The sequence below is a fragment of the Penicillium robsamsonii genome (genome assembly GCF_028829455.1).
Source record: "Penicillium robsamsonii strain IBT 29466 chromosome Unknown utg000003l_segment0_segment0, whole genome shotgun sequence".
Lineage (NCBI taxonomy): Eukaryota > Fungi > Ascomycota > Eurotiomycetes > Eurotiales > Aspergillaceae > Penicillium > Penicillium robsamsonii.
In genome coordinates, this window is record NW_026643221.1 from 6,556,580 (window position 1) to 6,579,892 (window position 23,313).

The window sequence follows — 23,313 nt, forward strand, 5'->3', positions numbered from 1 at the left end:
AAACCGGTGGCAGAGAATGGAGCAGCGAATGCCAGAAGAGGCAGAGGTAGAGACAGAGGGCAGCCAATAGTAGCATAATTACGTTCAGGAAAAATATCTCACAAGCGTAGCCATCGTCCACGGGTAGCACTTCTGACACATTTTTGGAACTGTTGAAGTGTATGTTTGCTACACCAATAAGGGTATTTTCCATGCGTCAGGTCATTATAGTAAAAGACTATGGCAAGCTCAGGTAGTATCTTAACCACTGATGGAGTACCTATTCTCTGTTTGACTTTATATGGTATAGGGAATGCTCGCAATACCAGCGTCGTAACACGCATGAATGACTCCTGAGATCTGACAATACTTCAACAGCTAGATCCAAGGAGGAATCACATCGGTGCATTTCAATGCGACTTCGATACTAGCACATGCCAGCACCTGTCAATCCGACATATGATAATCCCGTGGCGCTAGCCATCCCCTTCTCGTCACCCATATAATCTTTTCCTTTAGCATAACTCCTCGGCAAGACAAGCTAGCGTTGCTATTTGTTGAGAGGCTACAAATCTTAGAGGCACTGGGGCAGAAAGTAGGAAAAGAGTTGATTCTTTAGGGACCAAGCTCCAAAACTATCTATCTACCTACCGAGGAGGTTGTCGGTGTAATCTTAACTGTACTTTGTCTGGCAGTTGCTCGGAAGACTACGGCTCTGAGGATATCTAACTTCAATTGTTTGAAACAAAGTGGATTTAGAACGTGCTAGGTGTACCCAATTTATCCGGGATTTTCCTCCCAATCGGAGGAATCACTTCAAATATTCCTCCTATCAAACCTACTTAGGGACCACGCTGACGTAACGCAGAGTCAATTCATCTCCGGTCCGCTAATTAACGAGACGGAAGCTCACCATACAAGCTATGACATGACCATGCCCCGGCTTCTCCCCACATCGCGGAGTCGCGAGCTTGTTTCCTCGGAGTAAATTGAAGGAGATGGGATCGCCCCACCGCTGACCATATACAGTTGATCCCGGAAAAGCTAGACCGGGGTAATAGAGAAAATATCTTGTCCATTCTAAGACTATATATAAACTGCTTTAGAAGTACCAGAAAAGTGTCCTCAGCCCGGGAAGCCGATTCAACTCAAGACAACCCCTAGATTCTCTTGACACCGACGATGAAGGTCTCAAATACTTTCATCCAAGCCTTGGGAGTTTGGCTGTCAATTAGCGGCGCAGTTCAGGCCAAGGAGCACTCTCGAAATGACGCGTGCCACCCACACCATCCATTCAAGCCCCTTCCGGCCACCCATGCCAGAACTCGCACGTGTCATGTAGCCAACAATGGCAATGGACGCGACGATTCAGCTAATGTTCTGAAGGCACTGAATAAATGTAACAATGGAGGAAAGGTCGTATTTGATGCTGGCAAAACATATACGATTGGAAAGGCACTTGACATGACTTTCTTGAAGCATGTGGATCTTGGTACGTGATGCATGCATTGGAGTGCGATATGAGACGAGTGAGTGCTCACAGGCTATAATAGAAATCCAAGGCCACGTCCAATTTAGCGATGACACGGATTATTGGCAAAAGAATGCATTCAGCCAGGTCTACCAAAATGCCACAACCTTCTTCCAGATCGGCGGTGAGGATGTCAATGTCTATGGTGAGGGCACCCTAGATGGTAATGGCCAGGTCTGGTATGACTTGTATGCAAAGGATCCCCTCATCCTCCGGCCAATTCTGGTGGGTATTATTGGGCTAAATGGAGGTACCATTGGACCTCTCAATCTTCGTTATTCGCCTCAGTGGTATCACTTCGTGGCAAACTCATCCAATATCCTCTTTGACGGAATTGATATCACTGGGTTCAGCAGCAGTAAGAATGTGGCTAAGAACACTGATGGATGGTAAGTTCATCTGCATTAAAAGAGGAGCTAGCTTTAACTGACAAATACTGCTAATAGGGACCTCTATCGTTCCACGAACGTTGTTATCCAGAACTCCGTAATCAATAATGGAGACGGTACAGTTGCCTTCTAAAAGTTGACCCGATCTGCTTTACTAACCATGTGAAAAGATTGCGTCTCGTTCAAGCCCAATGTTACCGACATTCTGGTCCAGAACCTTCACTGTAACGGCTCTCACGGTATCTCCGTTGGCTCTCTGGGTCAATACCCAGGCGAGGTTGATATTGTGCAGAATGTGCTTGTTTCCAATATCTCCATGTTTAACGCATCGGTAAGTTTAGTACTGCGGGTGTGATATTACGTTTCTAACAATCTTATGAAGGATGGTGCGCGTATCAAAGTGTGGCCTGGGGCTCTCGCTGAGATGTCTACCGATCTCCAGGGCGGTGGTGGATCTGGTCTGGTGAAGAACATTACCTACGACGGAATGCTCATTGACAATGTCGACTACGCCATCGAAGTGACCCAGTGCTATGGTCAGAAGAATTTGACTCTCTGCAACGAGTACCCGGTATGTGTCCACTGGTTTCCCTTGGTTCCTGTTTTGCTTTCATTCCACAAAAGAGTCGATACCACTTGTTTCTGGTTACCGAAGACTAACAAATACACCACACAGAGCAAACTTGTCATCGAAGATGTTGTCTTCAAGAATATCAAGGGTGTCACCTCTGGCAAACGTGACCCTCTTGTGGGAATGATTGTCTGCTCAAGTCCGGATGTAAGTGCTCAAACACGATAGGTCATAGCTCACCCTCTGACTTGTATAGGTTTGCTCGAATATCAACGCCAGTAACATTGATGTTATTAGCCCCGATGGGGATGATCAGTTCACTTGCACAAATGTGAGTTTATCTTGAAGATCGGTGTAACCTGCCAACAAATTTATTGACTTGTTTTCTGTACCTTTAGGTTGATGAAGATTTACTGGATGTGAAGTGTGTTTCTAGCTAGAGCAAACCAAGACCAAGGATATATAGAGTGCAAATAGAATCATTAACTTTGACATTATATATATATGGTCCGATATATGGTCATTGCCACACGGGTACCAGCATCACCACAATGCGATCTGCAAGGATCAGCTACAATAGGCCATTCTCAACCGCGCTCGTACTTTTGATATAGATTGTTGGCCCTAACTTACCCCGCAATTTGCTTTTCAACTGCGAGTTGCCCCGCGGTCACATCAATGCCTGGTGCACATCAACTTACCTCTAAATCTTGACTTGCATTACAAACAAATCAAATATGACGCCCGAAGAGTTAGATAGGATCGGTCCAACCAATGCGTTTGAATGGGCCTTGTTCGTTTCGAATCACCATGACACCTACCCATGCATCACACCAACAGGAACCGAGCTTGCAGGCAAATCCATCTTTATCACGGGCGCTTCAAAAGGAATTGGTCGGGCAATAGCCATGCGCTGTGTAAAAGCCGGCATCTCGAAGATTGCAATCGGAGCACGCTCATCGCTTGATGAAGTCGTGAAAGAGTTGAAAGCAGAAGCCACAAAGTCGAACCTCCCAGAGCCACAGATTCTCACATTAGAAGTTGACGTCACCTCAAAGGAGTCAGTGGAAGCTGCCGCCGAAGCAGTAAATGCTTCCTTCGCAGGAAAACTGGATATTCTTGTGAATAATGCTGGATATTTACCAGACATGACGCGCATTGTGGAGTCCGACCCAGACGACTGGCTGAGAGGATGGGACGTCAACATCAAGGGCCCCTACCTATGTTGCCACTTTTTCCTCCCCATGATATTGAAATCAGAAACAAAAACAATCATCAACATGACATCGATAGGGGCTCACTTGCTCACGCATGGAGGATCTGCGTATCAGAACGCACGGTTTGCTATCTGCCGCATTACAGAAACCCTTGCCCGTGAGCACAAAAAAGAAGGCTTAATTGTGCTGGCTCTGCATCCCGGGGCTATCAGGACGGACATGGCAGAAAAACTACAAGATATCTTCCCGGATATCTTTGTTGATGTGCCAGAGCTTCCGGCGGATACTATTGTGTGGCTTGGAAAGGAACGACGTGAGTGGTTGAATGCTCGGATGATTAGTGCAAACTGGGACATGGAGGAGTTAGAGATGAAGAAGGATGAGATTATTGAAAGGGATTTGTTCAAGTTCCGGATTACTTTATAGAGTTTTTCAAGTGATCGTGGGGGATATTATGGCACTGGAAGGATACACGAACTTTGACAGTGACGGAAACTTGTCGGTACATACATGTACATGATTACGTACATATAGTATATTGGATCTTCGTGAGTCTTTTCGGGCTTTAAATTTACTCACATTATGTGCAATGTAACTACGAAAGCGCCATATCTGAGACGCGCTCAGATCAACAGTTGTCATGCATCCAGATTCACAGCTTCGGAATCTACGAAGAGCAACTACAAAATTGGGCCGGAACAAGGCCTTATTCCAAGTGTTATGATCACGAAATATCTACGCAAATTCTCGGAATCTCTACCATGGAATGTTATGGGTCTCGGGCCGCACGGGACGGATATGGACCCTTAATCAATTACGATATGTACGGTATGGTACGTATCCGAAATATACAAATGTAGCATGTCCAGCCTTGAACATTTCTATGCATATACTATTGAATTAAGAGTAACGAGCCTGAGTAGTACAGAAAGTATGCGGTAGGGGGATCATTAATTATCATCATCTGGAAGAACTCAACAGCTAACTATGTGAACGTTGGAGGCCCAGCCGAAGCCGGCCACTAAAACCTTAATCAAGGAAGTTCATTACTTCTGAGCCTGCTCCCATTGTTGATCCAGATTGGTGCCAATTGCACGAGTGGCTTCTTTCTCGAGCTCACGTTCAGAGAGACCGGTGCGCTTCGAAATCTTGGATGTCGACTCCTCACGAGACATTTCCACTATATGAAATATTGTCAGTCATCTATCTAGCATCAATACGTAGAATTAAACATACCGTGAACATAAACTGCAGCCTTCTTGCCACTAAACATCGCATGTGGCACATTGGTGCTACCATCGCTGTTTGCATCGCCAACGGCAAAGACACCAGACTCACTGGTACGCATCCCGCTGGTAACATTGATCTTGTCATCCACCATGTCCAAGTGCATCAGGGCTGGAAGTGTGGAGGTCTGGACAGTTGGGAAGTTGACAATCAAAGCATTTCGCTCAACAGGCTCGCCGGTAGTGAAGTGAAGGCGGAACTTGTCAAACTGCTTATGCTCCTCTTCGTCCCTATCCTTGCCGCCATCCTGGAGGCGCTCGATGGAAGTGATTGTGCGGTTGTCGATGGTAGTGTTCCAAGCGGCGAGTTGTTCCTTCCAGTCTGCGACCTTTGCCGTTGCCCGGGCCTCGCCATCTGCGGTCTGCGAGCCGTTCACAAATGCAATGATATCGTTGTACAGAGTGTGAGTTTCCAGCACGTTGCTCAGCATGTCGGTGATATCACCGATCATTCCGAATGGCTGGTCTCGGTGTTCATAGCCATCGCACCAAGGACACCAGAAGATGCCCTTGCCCCATCCCTCCTGAAGGCCAGGAGTCGCCGGTAGAACGTCACGGACACCGGTACCGAGCACAATCTTACGGGCAGTGTAGCTCTTGCCCTGGCTGTCGGTTACCGTGAAGGCGGAGAAGTCACCCTGTTGGAAAGGAACGATTGACTCGACAGTCTCGTTGGTAATGTGAGCAGTTGGATACTTCAGGATCTGCTCGCGAGCTAGGGTTCTGAAAGCAGCGGGTGGGGTACCTGATGAGGATAAAGTGCGTTAGGTAAGAGAGCTTGTGGTGGGATACAGTCGGGATCCAATCTCACCGTCATTGCCAATGACATCGTGCATTTCCCGGGTCGCAGCATTCCGGTATACCTGGCTATCAATCAAGAGAGCTGTGCGGCGGACACGAGAAACACCACTGATTGCACTGAGACCCGCGGGACCACCGCCGACCACAATGACATCGTAATCGGTCTTGGGTACTTCCACGGCGCTGGCACACGCCAGCAAGGAGACAAAAATGGACGCGAATGTTGCCCTGATGAAGACCATTGTGACAGGTATACGCAACTGCTCAGCTAACACAAGACGGCAGCATGCGCCATACGAGGACCTTTATAGGCATCTGCAATGGCACCCACTGCGGATATAGAGTGGGCGAACGCCATAACGATAGCGCAAACAGGAGAAGGTGCGTGGGGACGCTAGTAAAATCCGTGCATCTCGAGCTGAGAGATCGTCGGGATCGACATGATCGTCAGGGATTGGGGTTGTTTGCATAGCTGCCCATTTAAGGCCGGAACTCGACGGAGTACGACGGAAGCGGGGGTTCCTTGTGAAGATGTGGGCAATTTGTGGGGGGGGGGGGGGGGGGGGGGAGCTATATTGATGAATTTTGACCTAAGAAGTATCTCCAGGATAAGTTTGTCAACGAGCACTAGTCTCAATCGGAGTATCATTGGCGGGGACACTAATGTTTTTATACAGAATTGTGGCTTCCTTGACTGTGGACTCGGGCACTAAGGAATATTCATCCCCCTGGATTTTGCCTTTGGGCCCCCGTGTCAATTCTCTCATTGAATTATGGAGAGCTGGTGTTCATGGCACTTTGCAGGTCAGCCCAATATCACATGCAGATGCTGCATTGCAGATAGTTTTGATTGGGTGTCGGGTGGGAGAAATATGCATGTCCTACACCACGTTGACTGGAATGAACATCCCTGCTGTGAGAAATCAGTTCTTCTCATCAGGTATGTAGTGTTGTGATCTCCATATCGGATATGACCCTCACAACTACGTAGAGCATAGAGGAACGTAATAACAACACCCAATTGAACTTCACCAGGCCTCATGAGGCAGTAAACTATTAGTGTTTCCCCAAAATCATATAACCACCTGAATGTCTAAAAAACAGAAAATATATTTTCTCAAAAAGAAGGCATAACTATCGAGGATTGATTATTGATGTAATGCCCCGGACCCGTCTAATTTCAGCTCCACATCTTTGCGGGGACTTCAAGTACATCCCTGCAGAGTTGCTATAGCTGGCTGTTGATCGGCCTTTGCATTTTTTGAATACAGAAGCAGCAACAGAATATAAGGAAACAATGTATGCTAAAATATCCTGGGTGGGGCATTTCAGAAGCATGTACTCCGTACTCGAATCAAGGTGTCCAATTGTCGTCACTAATTTGTCGCAAACATCCCTAAAACCACAAGTTGGTGACAGAGCACCCGACTTTTGGCTTCAGCGTCGAATATAAACCATGAGGGAAACCAAGAAGGAGGTCATACGCCAAATAATTTAAAGTTTCGAGATAATTGGGCACCGGGAATCCCCCAGCTCCACATTTGGGATTCAGGGTAGATATAACATAAGTATGGGTATCATTAACAATAATCAAGCCCTGACGCCTCATCTAACATAGTCAAGTAGCCTTACAAACATTTCCAGTTCTATGGTCATTGTCCTTCTTCCTGGTCGTCGAGTAGCAACACCTTGAGCTTCTCCAACTTGTCCTCGCAGTGAACTTCCATCTGCATCACCACATCAACAGCATTCTTGTTGGTGATGAGTAGTCGTGATACAAGCCAAAAGTTATACCCATTCTTATAGAATCCCATTGATGCCCATTCGTCAGTTGTGACTCCGTTGCGCAGTGCGACCCAGTAATCCCGCCAGCGGGATAGAGCAGTCCAGATGGAAACGAGGATGGAATCTTCAGGAGTCTTGCTGGTTTCGTTTGTGCTAACCGAGCCGCTTCTCCTGGGATTCTTGAAATGGCCTGTACGTATGAGAGAACCGAGGAGCGTCATGTGGGTATTAATAAATGAGAACAGAACTAAACATGAGTAAGCCGCTGCAAAGCGCAAAAAGAAAAGGTGTGACACAAGGACATACTATGAATCAAGATAAACATGTCCAAAGCAGTGAGCTTCATCGGATGAGACTCGGGTGCTTCGTCAAACAAATTGTCAAAAGCCTCCGAAAGCATTAGGCCGCGCGAAAAGCAAAAGTTTGGCTCCGCGAACGGGTGCTCGGAGAAGAAAAGGTATTCATCGCAGGGCAGATCGCATTCCATTTCAGTGTGTGTCAGTCGACAGGGGTAGTTTTGAAAGAAGAAGAATGCGCAATCGAGCAGTGAAATTATAGAAATAGTCCTGGTAACATCAGTAAGGCAGACCTAAGACGGATTAAAATACGCACCTGATGCGACACTCCTTTTGGATCCATAAGTGCTCCAGGACCTGGTCATCAGGAAGGTGACGGGCTTTCACAAGTTCAATTCGTCGAGCAACCTTCACAACCTCACTGAATCGATTTTCCATCGCGCGATTTCGAGACAAACGGTTTCCCGCCCAGTATTGGACGATGGTGATGATAACCCCGGCCTGGAAGCTCTGGAACCAACTCCAATCACTGTTTTCGTCGTTGCACCGGCCACCCGAGAACATCGCGCTGATTTCGTTCTCTGTCGAGAACACGTCATTCGCAAAGACGAACAGCTCTGCAAAATCCAGTACTCTCTTAGCGGCGTACACTTCCCTCTGGTCGCTACTGTACATAGCGCCCATAAAGACCACCGCGGCTAACAGCGACAGAGGAACTATCTCCGGATCAAAGGAAATAGCGAGCATTGCACAGCTAGGTTGCCAGTATTTGAAATAGAGCGTAATGTATTTTCGTATGCGTGCGGTCGTTAACAGAAAGTTTAGATTCGCAGATACCTCGTCCTGTGCTTTAGAATCAAGCGGGACCTGCCACGCTTGTGCCAATATTGATTGAATTAATGCCATCGCGAACGGTCGCTCCGGATCAAAGATAGCTGCATCTCCAGGTGCAATAGGATGCTGCCCCGGAGGGGCGATGGACTGGTAGTCCGGTTCGCTCGTATGATATGGATTCTCCGTGTGCTTCTGTCCATCCCCAAAAGGGCCGTGGAAAAAGTCCAGGAATGTATCTTGGAAGAATTGCGGCGGGACGGAGCCAGAATCCATGAAGCCGCCATCGACGTTGTATGAAAACCCTGTACCCTGACGTACTTCGAGGCCATTTAGGCCATTTGTATTATGATATTTGAGACTGAGCCCTCGATCACTGCGTGGGGGAAGTCGAAAGTTTTCTGTAAAGCTATCGGTGCCACCATTAAGTAGGAACTTGATTGATCCTCGGTCGGATGATGGCTCCGAGATTTCGTGTTTTGTTGATATTTCTGCATGGTTTGTATGAGACTTCCATTGCGACTGAGTTGACTGAAGGCTTGAACCTTCTTCAATCACTATGTGGGTGGGGCCGGCCGGCCGCTCATTGTTGCAACTCAAGTTTCTCTTCTGACACGATCCGCATGGGCTTTGTCCATCGCATCGCAGTTTCATTGAGGTACACTATTCGACCAAGAAAGGTCAGTACCTATGGTAACATGTAATCTGGTCGCGGACTAACTGATTGACAGGCATGTCGCCGCCTACCCTTCTGACCTGTCTCAGGAATTTCGCGACCCCCGCGTTTAGCGCAATCGGCGTAATGGTCACGCAGATTGTCGCTAAAGTCTAATCAGATTCCGAACTTAGTATTATAGGTCCTTTACTAACCAGCGTGCGAACGAGTCATTGCAGAATATGCAGGAATAGGGTTTCTGGCCAGAATCTGTCCGGGTTTAGTATGTATGGGTAGCTGCAGGGGGCACACATACGGCGCAAATGGTGGCGCTTGAGGTGATCAGTACGTGTGAACCCACGCTGACAGATTTCACAGCGAAAGTGCTTGTCTGTCTTCATGGCCGGGGAGGAGGGGAATATCCGGGGTAAAAAAAGTGAGAGGAGCTCGTCGAAGGAAAGGGGTAAGGTATCGGTATTGCAGTGGGGTCCGTGGCGAAGAGGTACCTTTTGGCCTGGGGTAGCGTAGATAGATACTTGCCAATATTACTGGTTGAGTATGGTATGGTCATATCTATGCATCATGCCTGATGTACACTCTTCCTAAGTCTACTGATGTGTCTGCGTCTAGTCTACTAAACGTTTTGATTCCAACTCCCCCATAAGCTATCGGTATTTTCATTTGTAGACTAGATGGTTCAAGCTAAACAGCAGGTATCGCCACGATCCTATCCAGCGACATGGATTGGCCGAGGAAAATCGACCTCATTATCGTCCAAGTAACTCACAGTCCCGCTACATCTTGCTCACGCATTCTGTGACATAATCTAAGGCTCTTTCGATGAGCACGAGAAGATTCCCCTCGCCTAGTTTAGCATTAGGTCCGAGGGAAATGAAATAGTTCGGGAAACCATCGGTCGCGAGCGAGAGATACGTCTCTGGGGTTTCTTTCCACCGTTCCGAGAAGGTGACACCCCCCTTCCCTGAATCACAAACCGGGGAGTATGTGATGTGTCAAAGCCTGTGGCACATACAAGCATGTCGATAGGCCGGTGCTGACCGTCTGCGGTGATTATCCCGGTTTCGTCTACCTTGATGATATTTGAGGTGATAAGGTCTACCTTGTCATCTGTCAACGCTTCTAGATACCCGGGACCTGGAGTGAGTCGATGACACGCGGGCGGAAATGAAGGAAGCAATTCATCAATCAGTCCAGGCTTATTGGCCAAACGACGCTTCATGTTCTCCGCGAATATCTCCTGTCCTCCGAGCTGCATTGGGTGTCCAGTACGGGTGGCACCATGGATAGACTGAAGCTCCAGCTCGAACTCTATTTTTACAGTTGGCTGATATATCTGGGTGTGCACCTTCGGACATACCTTTGCGGAATTTCTGATATCTCTGGTGATCTTCCTTGAAGGTTTCGATGTCCTCAGGCGTAAAGGTAACTATTTACCTTCTTAACAAGAGAGAACAAACACATCCGAGTCTTTTTTACCTACAATTGTCCAGTCCCTTCCCACGCTTTTCAGTTTCCACTCGTTCAAACGACGGAGAAATCCACGTTCGACTGCGCATATAATGGTCGATGTGTGGTACGTCAAGTAGCAATGCGGGAACAATCTGGATCCCACTCGACCTATTTCCAACTACTGCAACACATTTGCCCTGCAATCAGGTAAGTCTATATGCGGCATAATATGGTGAACTTAACTCACTTTGTAATCATAACTCTCGTCCCACGAAGCACTGTGCATCAACATGCCCCTGAATTTCTGAAGACCCGGGATTTGGCCATTTCCAGTTGTTCAATGCCCCCGTCGCCGAAAAACGACATCACATCGATCCGTATAAGTGGACGAGGTTTCCAAATCTTGAATCTAAAGATTTAACGTCAATTGCTAAACTGACCCGGCGGAACGAGTGACATACCTGCAGATTCCACTTTGATTGGTCCTCATTCCAGACAGCTTCAGATACCTGCTGCCTCAATTTGATGTATTCCATGCATCCATACTTCTTGGCAACATGCTTCCAATACTGGTGAATCTCTGGAGCCTTGGCATAAAATGTCGACCACTCCTTGCTAGGCTCGAATGCGGCTTGGTATGTATGAGCTGGAATATCTGCCAGACACAAGGCTGATTAGACAGTGAATCATGGGGAAACAAGATCGGCATACCACAAGCGCATCCTGGATACCGATTTTCAAACCAGGTCCCTCCAATGTCTGCATTCTTTTCATATACGCATATATCAAGATTGGGAATTCGCTGCATGAATCGAATACATGCCAGAATGCCTGAAATACCGGCACCGATGATGACAACTCTCAACCGGCGGGTTTCATCAACAGACCGTTCCTCCACAGCACATTGGTTATTTGCAATAGGTGGTTGATGAGATTCCTTAGGCTTGGGGGCAGCCGGTTTGGAGCCGACACGGAAGACTCCAGAAAAGCGCCTCATTGCGATATGCCGAGAATTGGTGTATTGTCGGACAGGGGAAATCAATAAATACAAGACACTCGACTGAGAACTATACAACTCAAGCAAAATTATCTGTCGGTTTTCCGTATTCGAAGGATCCACGACGTGGAAATGAGGGGGATCTTAATACTTGCGACATCGTGCGAGGGGAAACGTACTCCATAATCTTCATATGCACTAATGGCACATAGCGGCAAATTCAATAAGTTCCCCGCAACTATCGGCTATAGTCTGTGAGAGAATGAGCCCAGCCAATAGGGCTCAAGTTCGTCATCTGATTCAACCCCGGATATCGTTCAGATGTGGGACCGGAAATCCTCCTACACCGGGGCCTCCCCGGTCCAGGTTCCACCTGGTCTGAGAATTGGACTACGTACAAGACTCCTGGATTGTTAATCAAATGGAAGGATCCAAGAGTTAATGCGGAGTCATGGCGCTAGACCAGTGGATTGTATTCTACTGAGACCAGTTTAATAGGCTACATCGAATTCAAGAAATGGTGCCTCTAGATCAATTGCCCAAACATTGAGTTTTACAGAAATACAAATTCACAAGCATTCAACTGAAGAAGGTCCGTATGAAAGGAAGTCAGTCCGATGGCTTCAACTTCCATTAACATTAATAATCATCGATGTTGAAATATACAATTCGGAGATTGTATGAAACATGTATAGGATAAATAACTTTTGCAAAATGATACTTGAAGTACACGACCCAAAGGACAAAGTATAAATTGTCTATCTAATCTATCAATAGCTGACGAGAAGCCCATATTTATGGGTTTCTCTTCCCCTCCAGATTCAGATAAGAATCTCTCAATTGGTAATAGAAACATAAATGGGATCATAGAGAAATGGAGAGGTCGAATTCCATTGAAGCTGCTAATCTCGATTCCGATCGCAAGTGCCTTGGCATAATGAATGAGGATTAGGGTTGAAATCATCCCGTGTTAGTTACTGCGAAGTAGCTGGGATTAAACTGGGATCTCAACAATAGAGACGTCAACAGGCATGCATACGTGATACAGATATCGTGAATGGCGTGTATGTTGAATTGCTTGATCTGGGGAAGCGGATGAGAATTAATAACAGGATATGATGAGAGTTTCTAGCTTTTGTGAATGATAACTGTTCCCACTCTAGTCACCAACAGCTACATCCCCAGACGTATGCTTATTTGCAGTGAAACAGCTCCACGGGCTTCAAACTCTGCAATCCCTTCCTCCCTTCCTTCTCGTATTGTCGCCAGAGATGGCGATTCTCATTTATGAGCTAACCGCGAGATATCTATTGCTTCAAGTCCGCCGGAGAAAACACGAAAACGTACAAAAAGGCTCCAATTAATAGAGCAAAGACCACTTACCGGAAATTTCCACCAACTGGTCAGTTCTACATCTGTCTCATTCGGAGAGCCAAAGCAGATAACCGATTGACAAGATTTACGGGATTCAGAGGACTTGAAGCTATTAAAGTTGCTTTCAATTGAGCGAACTATTGCTTAAATTGTAATTTGCTGTTTGAAGTGATCCAACCACCTAAAAGCGCTCATCGGAACCATTTTCAGCTCCGAAAAGAAAATCGTCTTTCGAGATATCTACCGCCAATGCAAGTCAAAATACCCGATGACCACCCGAGCATAGGATTGATATGACGGATCGCGTGGTTTATACGAGCAGGAGCGGTGAGGGCTTTTGAAAGAGCACGGTGGTTGCCATAAGACAGATAAGACAGGAGTTTCAGATGATTTCTACAACAGATACGAAAATTATCCATACTGCTATTTCAGCTAAGGACTCGCAATCTTTCAGTTTTTGGAATATGTAGCCATAGTTAGCTGGCGTTCGAGAGTTAACCTAAAACTTAAATTCACAACTGAACATTTAGGGCAGCTGAGCTGTACTTCGTATTCAGTGAAACATGCCCAAGATGTGCTGACGATCCCACGTCTGTGCATGTGAGCAACCGCGAAATATACGATCAGTCTTCCGTCTCTGCCGCGTCGAGCTCTATATACTCTTCTTCTCCCCAGGTGAGATTTTCCCCGACAAGATTGTGCTTGGTTCATGAACCAAACTCTTAGCCATGACAAAAAGCGATACCCAACCCTCTACTTGCTCCATCGAAGAGTTCTTGGAGACTTCCTTCGACTACATAATCTGCGGCGGTGGAACCGCGGGATGCGCTGTTGCTGCAAGATTGAGTGAAAATGCGCAGGTTACAGTCGGTTTGATTGAGGCGGGAAAATGTCGACTTGGAGATCCTGTCATTGATATGCCCGCAAATTTTGCTGCGATGTTGGACAACCCCGAGTATGATTGGTGCATTCACACCGCGCCACAGGTAAGCCTGTACAGCGCATTGACAGTCATGCCGGTGTGTTGACCAATTCGAAGAAAGGAAACCATGACAATGTTCACCACGTTCCACGCGGCAGGTTCTTGGGCGGCTCAAGTGGTATGAACGCCACTTGTTATGTCCGCGGGTCATTGAGGGACTACGACGATTGGGCTGCGCTTGTTGGCGATGAGGGATGGTCCGCTAAGGCTATGCAACAATACATGCGCAAGCATCAGGTCAGCAGTCTCCCGGGTTCTAAATTTGCTGCGAATATTGACTGGCGAATAGACATTCGAACCAGCCGAGACAGACCTAGACCGATCGATAAATTCCCTTGGTGAATTTCATGGCACCCAAGGTCCGATCCACACGAGTTTCAATGACGGGGTATTGCCCATTGAGCACACCTTTGCCAAGGCATGCGAAGACGTATTGGGTATTACTGAAAGACCGGTCGATCCGTGGTCTGGCGATCATATTGGATTTTATCACGGCTTGGCAACTGTGAATAGAACAGGACCTGACAAAGGGAAGCGAAGCTATGCTGCAGGGGCATACTATGCGCCTAATCACAATCGCTGTAATTTGAAAGTTCTATGCGAGACCCATGTCAACAAAGTGATACTAGACGAAAATAACCGGGCGACTGGTATTAGCATCACTCACTGCGACCACGACTATCAGATCAAGGTCGCCCGAGAGGTAATACTGTGCGCGGGTACTATATTCTCTCCCCATGTCCTAGAATTGTCTGGCATTGGTGATCCAGCCATCCTCAAAGCAGCCGGAATCCCTTGCAAGGTCGAAAATGCTGCTGTTGGGTCCAACCTTCAGGACCATACTATCTCATTTCTTACCTGGAACGTTCAGTCAGATGTCATTACAGGAGATATTCTTCGGGTAGTCCCTGAGGCCATGCACGCCGCCATCAAACAATATATGGAGACCAAAGACGGGCCTCTCACTAATGCTCCCGGTGTTATGGGGTTTCTTCCAGCGAAGAGTATCATGTCCGAAGCGGAACTGAAAGAGCTTATCAAACATGTCGCAGAGGTTAAACCAACAAGTGCGTTTCATTCCAAGCAGCTAGAGTGCATTATTGGGAATCTCCAGGACGAGAAATCTGGAAATCTGCAAATAGGTCTGTTGCCAGCCATGATGAACCCAAAAAGAGACTCGAGGCATCATGGGGAGCTATTATCTCCAAGTCCCGACTGTCAGGGGAGTGGAGTTTCATTCTTCGTTGGGATACAGTACCCGGTTGCGCGTGGATACGTTCATGCTGAATGTGATGGTAATTCCCGAGATATAAACCCGGCGAGAACGAGAATTAACCTTAAACCAGATCCTGCACGTCCGCCAATCATCCAGCCAAATTGGCTTGGTGATGAAGCAGATGCTACCCTTCTCGCTGCTGCTCTTCGCTGGGCGGACAAAGTCGGTCAATCAGAGCACCTCCGAGATTCAATCATCAGCAGGTCTTTCCCTCACCCAGAAGTCAACTTACAGAGCCTTGATCGAGCAAAGGAAGCGGCACATGATTTCGTCAATTCCAACTACCATGTGTGTGGTACAGTTGCATTGGGTCAAGCACTAGACACTCGTCTACGAGTGAAAGGAGTAAAGGGCCTTCGAGTGGTGGACGCGTCGATCTTCCCAAATAATGTTAGTGGTAACATTCAAGCGACTGTATATGCAGTGGCAGAGAAGGCAGCCGATTTGATCAAGGAAGACTGGGGATTTCCTGAAGTGAGTAGGACAAACCGCATTCCAGAGTTGAAACTATGAGTCGTCTTGGTGTGTTCCATCATCCCTTTCAAAATACACCTGGAGGGGTCAGATATATGAACAGGTCAATGCTAGATCGTGGGAAGATGGGGGCCTCAATCAAGCCAATATGACTTGGATATTGAGTAGATACAAATAACATGAGGTAGCCCTTCTTTGATCATGTCAGTAACAGCTCATATGGCACCTCCTTCATTAAACATAAACGTTCGTTCCTGACGTCAATTAAAACCATCATTGTCTTCAGCACTCTGTCTCCGGCGTCCAGGGATTGTCTGTCGATTCAGAATAACCTCGTCTAGCTGCCGATGGAGCTTTCAACATCCCCGAGCCGGATGTATCCGCACGACTCACTCTCCGAGTGGGTGAATAAAAAGTGTCGAGCGAGATGAGCTCCTCATCACAGCCATCCTTGTTAAGACAATGATATATTTTCCCCGTAGGGACTGAGGGGTTCATATACTCATTGAAAGCGGTTATTGAATCGAATTCCCTTTGGCACAGGTAACACGTCCCGATGATGCCCTCGAATGCAAACTCCGTCGCATAGTAGCCTAGGCCTCGTTCGTCGTGTGATTCAGTCTGTTTGTTTGTGACAGAGCCCGTGGGATCGAGGTGGTGAATCATGCGGTGGATAGTCTCCCGATTCCAGTTGTGTGTTCTCAGACAGACACCATTTTCAACGTGATTTATGGCGTCACTCGCAGTTACAAACCGAGCGTCGCAAAACGGGCATGTGATATCAGTGAGACCTGATAACCTAGTTATCAAGCATGTGTTCACTAACTACCACAACAAAACCTTCACAGCATACCGAGGGAGATGGCTGGTATCTTTCTGGGGTGAGGTTGGCTGTCATACCTGGCGAATACTGTCTTCATTTGCGAAGCGTTGCTGACATTGACTGCAGTAGGGTTTGAAGTGTCTTTTGTCTTCCATATGGTGGTTGGCGGAATCCTTCGGCCGAAACATTTCCGTATACGTTTCGCAAGGAACTGTGAGCTTCCAGTGTCTCTATTTATTCATGTGCTTCGTCTGCGGTGGCTTTTGTGTGGAAGGCCTATGGGCATATCTCCCACAGAACTGTGACCGCCCAATGGCTCTTGGCGTTCATATGCTGACTCGCAGCTCCTCTAAGGAGAATGTCCGAGTACACGTCTCACAATTAAAGTCCGGGGCCCGGTGGTCGAGGGCGTCCATGTGTTGCTCGCAGGCGTGCTCCCAGCGAAACAGCCGGTCGCAGGTCTCACATTCCATCCAAGGATTGTACTGGTCCATGTGAGCAACGCAGTCGGACCGGTAGTCAAACTGACGGTCACAGGTGCCACATTCGAACACCCTGACAAGAAAGAGTGACAAGAAACTGAGATTGATGTCAGTGTAAATCAAAAATTGAAAAGAATATGAATGAGGTGAAAAGAGTGAAAGATCTCTCAGAGAGGAGACAGCTGTGAGTTGAAAAGAGGGTGAGGGAGGGAAGTGGACAAACAGGTGTTGTGCGGCAAATCCCTTTCTATGTACGCATCCTCTTGGGTTGAGGGTAAGTTGCTTTCGCATAGAAATCTATATTTTATTATGCTTTTCTTGATGCTCTTCTTTTCGCTCCTTTTGATGTCCTTTTAGGGCCCTTCCTCAGATTCTAAGTAGGGAAAAAGACATAGCAACATTCCAAGTAAGCAAACTCTGATGAATTCGAGAGTGTGCATATGAACTATGAAGCTCCTGCAAATGCCTATGCTCTAACAAATATAAATCGTCCATCTTATAGCTTGGGTTGTATGGTGTAATATAATTGGCATCTAACTACCATACTTGATGGCAATTAATATATAATGGAAGGTTAGGGGAACAGCGCGGGAAACTGGCTCTTCATTGATGATGATATATCTACCTTCTGCCATGGAGCCTCGTTCATTAGGGTTCAAATCGCAAGTAAGCAGCAAGCAAGGCCTTGCTGCATTCGTGCTTGAGTGCATTAGTACATTACTGTCATTGGGGCCCTTGTCTTTGGACCAAAACTCCATGAAAAGTGTGCTGTAACAAAGATTTGCTCTATGATTTCAAACTTCTCATTAGGCCAATCGCTTTATTATTGCAGGTGAGCTATAAAATTGAACAATATGGATTTATTTGTCAGAGCTTGGCTGAATGACAGGGCCATTCCCGGACGATGGTCTATCCTCATATGGGGATATCTGAAGTTGCAAGCTACCTTCATATGAGATCATTTTATGTTTCAAAGAATTCAATATACATGTGTTAAATCCGATCTCACCTATGATGAGTATGTCAAATCAAAGGTTTACAATGAAAAGTCACTTGCACAAAGTACGCTTTTATTTCCGCCTTCCTCTACCGTCCGCCTATATATCTTAAAGAAAGCATAATTAATGACACCAAAAAAAAAACACTAAAGACATGATAATGCCGCATACGTGACCGTATACTCTTGCCAATTATCGAACGAGAAGTAGGATGCAAGTCCATCCATCATGGCTCATGTTTCGAATCAACATCCAGCAACTCCACGTCACTATGCGTTCCCGATGGAGACCCATAATTCACCGAGTAGGTAACAGACTTCTTGATCTTGCCGCTCGTATGTTTGCTGTTAGAATCATCAGCTGTGTGAGTTGGAGTCGTTCGGGACCTCGTTCCTCCCAAGAACTGAGGGAATAATTGAACGGCGACAGCTCTGGATGCAGGCAGACAAGCACACATGACAGCAATCTGAGATTCAATTACAGTCCAGTGAGTGACGGGATATAGACCGAAAGTTTGATTGGAGCCCCAGCGGTTGTTCCAGAAGACAACGACTCGGATGATCGCGATGATCATAAGACTGTGACATTGGTTAGCCTGAATGATGAAAGATCAGCCTGGAGAGTGCATACACAGAGCCCACAATAAACATCAACCCCACAGATACCTTTTTTTGTAAAGGTAACTGCAATTTAGTTACCTCATACACCGGCATTATGATCAATACAAAGTCAACAAAAATGTTTACCAAACAATTGACGAGAATCGAGCTGATAAAATCGATGCACTGCGCGGGTTCCTCGTTCATCCAGCCAGTCCACGTTAGATGTACCGGCAAGCAGCGGAAGGAATCCACGAAGGCCCAAGAGATACCGATGGCGGCGTTGATACCGATGAGTGTATATGCTAAACAGCGGAATGTCTGTGATCTAAAGATGCGTAATAGGAAGAGACACACGGAGATCTTTGCCAGAGAAATCTGGACCTTATACATAACAGCAAGTCCTTGAAAATACTGCTCTTATTAGACTAGAACCGAGGCTTAGAGAGAGAGAGGATACGAACCCGGTAAAACCTGGTGATTGTGGGAAAAGGGATGTCCCAGATATTTTGACCGAAGCCGTTGCGGATCGCTGATCTCGTTTAGTGCTTATTCCTTATGAAATTGAACAACCGGGACTCCTGGCTTACCGTAAATATAAAGAACGTATATAGCGGCTCCCAAGACCTACGACGCTGTTAATACAGGGCGAGGGAACATCAACCACCGACACTAACATATGAGATGATTATTGTATAATCGTCCAGTCCCCATCCGCCGGCGAGGCCGCTGCTCTTAGCGATTATTCTTACAACGAAGAAAAACGACGCAAGAATAAGAGGGATCAGAGTGGCGGCGTCGACCACGGAAGGGCCTTTATGCGGTGTTATACCACATTCCTTCTCATATACACGTTTCGTAGCTAGGAGGGTTAGAGTAGGCTTTGTACATTAATCACGATCGAGACGCACTGAAGAATTCTTTTGTCGTGCAGCTAGTTTCAACGAGATTTAACAGCGCCGTGGGACGAGAGCCACTAGCACAGAAGCATGACATATCGTTGTTTAATGAGCAATTGGAGAATAATTTACTGTCACACGTGATCTAACGCATGGCCGTTAGCAATAGACACAGTTCTATTAGGATATGTACATACCGCACAAGAAGGGAAAAGAACCCTATCTGACGCTGCCGCATGAATCCTCACTATAAGCAGAGCTAAAACGGCGAAAGAGAACAAATGAACCCTCATGATAACGAGATGTCAGCAAACGTGTTCAAAAACAATGTCGGAGGTAATTGAGAGGGGGAATTTTCTCCAGGGCAGCGGCGGGTTTTGTTGTTTTCTTCCTTTGTTCCAGATTGGACATGGATGGAGCCAAGTGAGCATGGACGCCCCCAAGGCCCTCGCACGTTGAGCTTATTTTCATCAAGCATATTTTCGTATGACGGCGTCTATAAATCTCGATACCAAATATAGGCAACCAAGTCATTGGACCAGAAACGAGGCAATGCTCCGCTGTCAACGTTCAAGTGAAACAAGCCCTGATATTGCTACTCTAAGGTGGACAGTATACGGCGATTTCACGTCTCAGAGGCTACTCTTGATTTGGGTCCAGTCCCTCTTGGCATCTGTGCGAAGGCGCGTAACTAGTTAGTGAGTTATGCACCTTCGCACACCCATTTTTTAGAACAAATGTCATTCATAATGGTATCACCATAGTAAAAGGCACAACCCCTGAACCACCTCTGCCACATGATACTTCGATGATCCCATATTAAGTGATGTGATCCATTCTATGCCTGAAATCACCTGACCTATCTTGATACCTAGAGCAAAGAGAAGCACGTTAGACCTTGGAAGGAAGCCAGCCTATGTCATTGGTGTTTTAGAGTAGGAGGATAGCCTTGATAACGGGCGCAGGGGCTCAGCCAGGTCTTTCTCATCAGAGATCGAGAAAATCGGATCTCCAGACAAAGTAGAAGGCCTTGGGCTCAGCCCTAGACAAGCCGCTTCAACGGCGTCGGCGGGGTATTTCGCAATCCGCCTCCAAACACCAATGCCGTATTATGCAACTTCCATTGGGCCGATATCATCTTTACGTGGCATTTTACCATTAAATCGTGGAATCAACGCTAACCTCAAATTGCCACGATATTTAGCTGATTGTGACGCGCGCTAATTGGTCATCTCGTTTAGAAATATTAAATGCGGAGATTATGACGCGGTCATTCACCCGGCACAGGTTCACAGAAATGAAAAGAGGATTTGGATTGCTCAACTTATTTACTTCCCGTCCCGAAACTGGAGAAAAGCGGCTCGGTAGTGTTGGTCGCTACTTTGTACAATTGACCTAACTCGGACGTAATGATAAATGAATCCGAACCTGGCATCTAAAGCCGAGACAAAGCACGGGGAAGAGAGACCTTGAAAAGAAATTCCTTTGAGCTGAAAACCCCTCGAATCATTTTCCAAAGATACCCCAGCCATGTAAGTCTTAGCATTCAGGTAATATCGTGGCTCTCTCAGCCTCACCATATAGCCTAGCCTTATATAGAATATGTGGCTTAGACTAGTTAGCTAAGATGGGGGCAAAAGTAGATTAAATTCGTATACACTCGGGGTCCGTACAGACTTTTCGATCTGAGATCCTCACTAGATCGTATTAAGCTCACTGCTAACACTTCACGTTTCAAAGTCTTTGAGAGATCGAAGTCAAATCTATAATAAATCCAGTGAGGCAACGTATTTTAATGGAACAAAGCCTGGGGGGCCTAAGGGGGGTAGGGGGGTGGGGGCATGAGGGTTCTAAGCCTTGGCTTTTCTGACACCCGTAAGCCCACTTATATGGCAAGTCCATGGTAAATCCATGCATGCTTCGTATCCGAGCTGAACAGAGTAATTGTTTCTAAGTTATACGTTTGCCGACACGGAAAGATTCGCTTCTGTCTGCAATATTACTAAAATTTCCATCCGCGCTAGACAAGTACATAATAAATTAGGAAGTTGATGTACCGAATGCCTCTAAGACCTTGCCTATCGCAAAAACGCATCCAAGCTCCATTGTGCCGTACAGCCCAAAAGCATTGCTCATACCCAGGTCCTAGACCTGGCTTTGAAATTTGAAATTCTTTGTTTTCTGACCTAGTCCTCTTTTCTCACTCTCGTCCCCATTTTCCTGTGTGCAAAATTCCAAATCACTAGATTGCGGTGTGCATATTGTGTTAGCAAATCGTCGACACTCCCCTGTACATGATGCTTGCGAGCCAACTAGGCCGGCCACTAGCATGGCTGGCTTTGGCAACCACGATAGTGGCAGCCAACACTTCCAAAATTGCAACTCCCACATCTGATGCAGGATCATCATCGACGGCAACTGCCACGACTTCCTCCTCGACCGGTATCACGACCCATACGATCCAGGTGGGACCGAAATCAAATCCACACCAATTTGATCCATCCGAAATAAAGGCCAATGTGGGCGATATTGTTGTCTTCGAATTCTATCCAACGAACCATTCCGTTGTACAAGCAGAGTATGACGCTCCTTGTATACCAGCAAGCGGGGACATCTTTTATTCGGGACCATTTGCGAATTTTAACCTGCAAGGTGGGCAAATCGTCGGACCAGTGAGTTGAAATCGCATAAATAGTGTGCATCAAAGAAAGGAGGCTAATGTATGCAATGCAGCCCCCGACCTGGTCTTTGCGAGTTAATAATACCGAGGTATGTATCTAGTCAAAAAAGCATACCCTCAATTTAGGATTAAAGCTAACGGATTGTTTGATGTAGCCCACATTCTTCTATTGCACTGCAATAGATTCATGCACGAAAAATGGAATGGTCGGAGTGATCAACCCGGTATGACTTTCGCTTTCTCTTATCATTCATTCGGGCTGACTTTTGAATCCGTAGAACACAACCCAGTCATGGGAAACGCAATACGCAAAAGCACTGAAATACCCTTACATGCTAGTTCCAGGCCAGCCCATACCCCCCGAAGGCGACGGCGGAGGCGACAGTTCCAGCGGTAACGACAGTTCCAGCGGTGACGACAAAAGCAACCATGATAAGCATGGGCTTAGCACGGGGGCCATCGCAGGTATCGCCGTTGCAGCCGTGGCCTTTGTCGCCATACTGGTGGCATTATTCTTCGTGCTTGGTCGCAACCGTGTTTACTCGCAGTGGATGTCCTCGGAAGATGGTCGCACCGAACGTACCGCACGGTGGGCACTGTTCAATCACGGCGACAACGGGAAAAGCGAAGTTGGAAGTGCTGTCCCTACCCACAAATCAGGCCCTGTCGACATGACCTCAGTCTCGAGTCCGGATCCAACTGTGCGCGCAATGTCACCTGAGGTGGGAGTCTACTCGGGTCCTGCGTCGCCGTTGGCGCAGCAAGGCCACTGGAGCTGGAATGAGCCTATTCCACGCACCCGTGAAAGTGCGATCGCTACAGAGCTGGAGGGTCATCCGATTATATGGGAGGCACCAGGCAGTACCCCGCACGATCGGGTCTGAATAGGTGTCAAAAATTTGGAGATTCAGATTGGGA

The 23,313-nt window shown here is 46.9% G+C and overlaps 8 protein-coding genes across 8 annotated transcripts; 4 read left to right on the plus strand and 4 right to left on the minus strand.

The window, feature by feature from the left end:
- Positions 1-1,161: 1,161 nt before the first annotated feature.
- Positions 1,162-2,910, plus strand: N7447_007243 (putative extracellular exo-polygalacturonase; the record flags this gene model as incomplete). The annotated part of the gene is made up of 8 exons (XM_057231505.1): positions 1,162-1,471; positions 1,533-1,899; positions 1,957-2,015; positions 2,070-2,230; positions 2,282-2,470; positions 2,576-2,677; positions 2,727-2,801; positions 2,869-2,910. 8 exons carry the CDS (start codon positions 1,162-1,164, stop codon positions 2,908-2,910), a joined length of 1,305 nt encoding a protein of 434 aa, XP_057086595.1.
- Positions 2,911-3,207: 297 nt separating this feature from the next.
- On the plus strand, positions 3,208-4,113 carry N7447_007244 (SDR family oxidoreductase; the record flags this gene model as incomplete). Its single annotated transcript, XM_057231506.1, has 1 exon — positions 3,208-4,113. One exon carries the CDS (start codon positions 3,208-3,210, stop codon positions 4,111-4,113), a length of 906 nt encoding a protein of 301 aa, XP_057086596.1.
- Positions 4,114-4,733: 620 nt separating this feature from the next.
- N7447_007245 (NAD(P)/FAD-dependent oxidoreductase) lies at positions 4,734-6,016 on the minus strand (the record flags this gene model as incomplete). Its single annotated transcript, XM_057231507.1, has 3 exons — positions 4,734-4,867; positions 4,924-5,718; positions 5,785-6,016. 3 exons carry the CDS (start codon positions 6,014-6,016, stop codon positions 4,734-4,736), a joined length of 1,161 nt encoding a protein of 386 aa, XP_057086597.1.
- A 1,410-nt stretch (positions 6,017-7,426) lies between these two features.
- On the minus strand, positions 7,427-11,877 carry N7447_007246 (uncharacterized protein; the record flags this gene model as incomplete). Its single annotated transcript, XM_057231508.1, has 12 exons — positions 7,427-7,806; positions 7,866-8,125; positions 8,172-9,349; positions 9,408-9,507; positions 9,557-9,611; positions 9,652-9,847; positions 10,151-10,318; positions 10,375-10,670; positions 10,720-10,788; positions 10,843-11,008; positions 11,273-11,466; positions 11,523-11,877. Coding segments are annotated over 12 exons (3,417 nt in total), but the record flags the coding sequence as incomplete, so codon positions are not given.
- A 2,033-nt stretch (positions 11,878-13,910) lies between these two features.
- On the plus strand, positions 13,911-15,953 carry N7447_007247 (GMC family oxidoreductase; the record flags this gene model as incomplete). The annotated part of the gene is made up of 4 exons (XM_057231509.1): positions 13,911-14,168; positions 14,222-14,401; positions 14,454-15,459; positions 15,511-15,953. 4 exons carry the CDS (start codon positions 13,911-13,913, stop codon positions 15,951-15,953), a joined length of 1,887 nt encoding a protein of 628 aa, XP_057086599.1.
- A 243-nt stretch (positions 15,954-16,196) lies between these two features.
- On the minus strand, positions 16,197-16,834 carry N7447_007248 (uncharacterized protein; the record flags this gene model as incomplete). The annotated part of the gene is made up of 2 exons (XM_057231510.1): positions 16,197-16,713; positions 16,815-16,834. The coding sequence occupies 2 exons, from the start codon at positions 16,832-16,834 to the stop codon at positions 16,197-16,199; spliced, it is 537 nt and encodes a 178-aa protein (XP_057086600.1).
- Positions 16,835-18,467: 1,633 nt separating this feature from the next.
- N7447_007249 (CFEM domain-containing protein) lies at positions 18,468-20,008 on the minus strand (the record flags this gene model as incomplete). The annotated part of the gene is made up of 7 exons (XM_057231511.1): positions 18,468-18,795; positions 18,848-19,230; positions 19,281-19,348; positions 19,407-19,443; positions 19,494-19,678; positions 19,728-19,860; positions 19,913-20,008. Coding segments are annotated over 7 exons (1,230 nt in total), but the record flags the coding sequence as incomplete, so codon positions are not given.
- Positions 20,009-22,012: 2,004 nt separating this feature from the next.
- Positions 22,013-23,279, plus strand: N7447_007250 (cupredoxin domain-containing protein; the record flags this gene model as incomplete). Its single annotated transcript, XM_057231512.1, has 4 exons — positions 22,013-22,387; positions 22,449-22,484; positions 22,551-22,619; positions 22,674-23,279. The coding sequence occupies 4 exons, from the start codon at positions 22,013-22,015 to the stop codon at positions 23,277-23,279; spliced, it is 1,086 nt and encodes a 361-aa protein (XP_057086602.1).
- Positions 23,280-23,313: the final 34 nt, after the last annotated feature.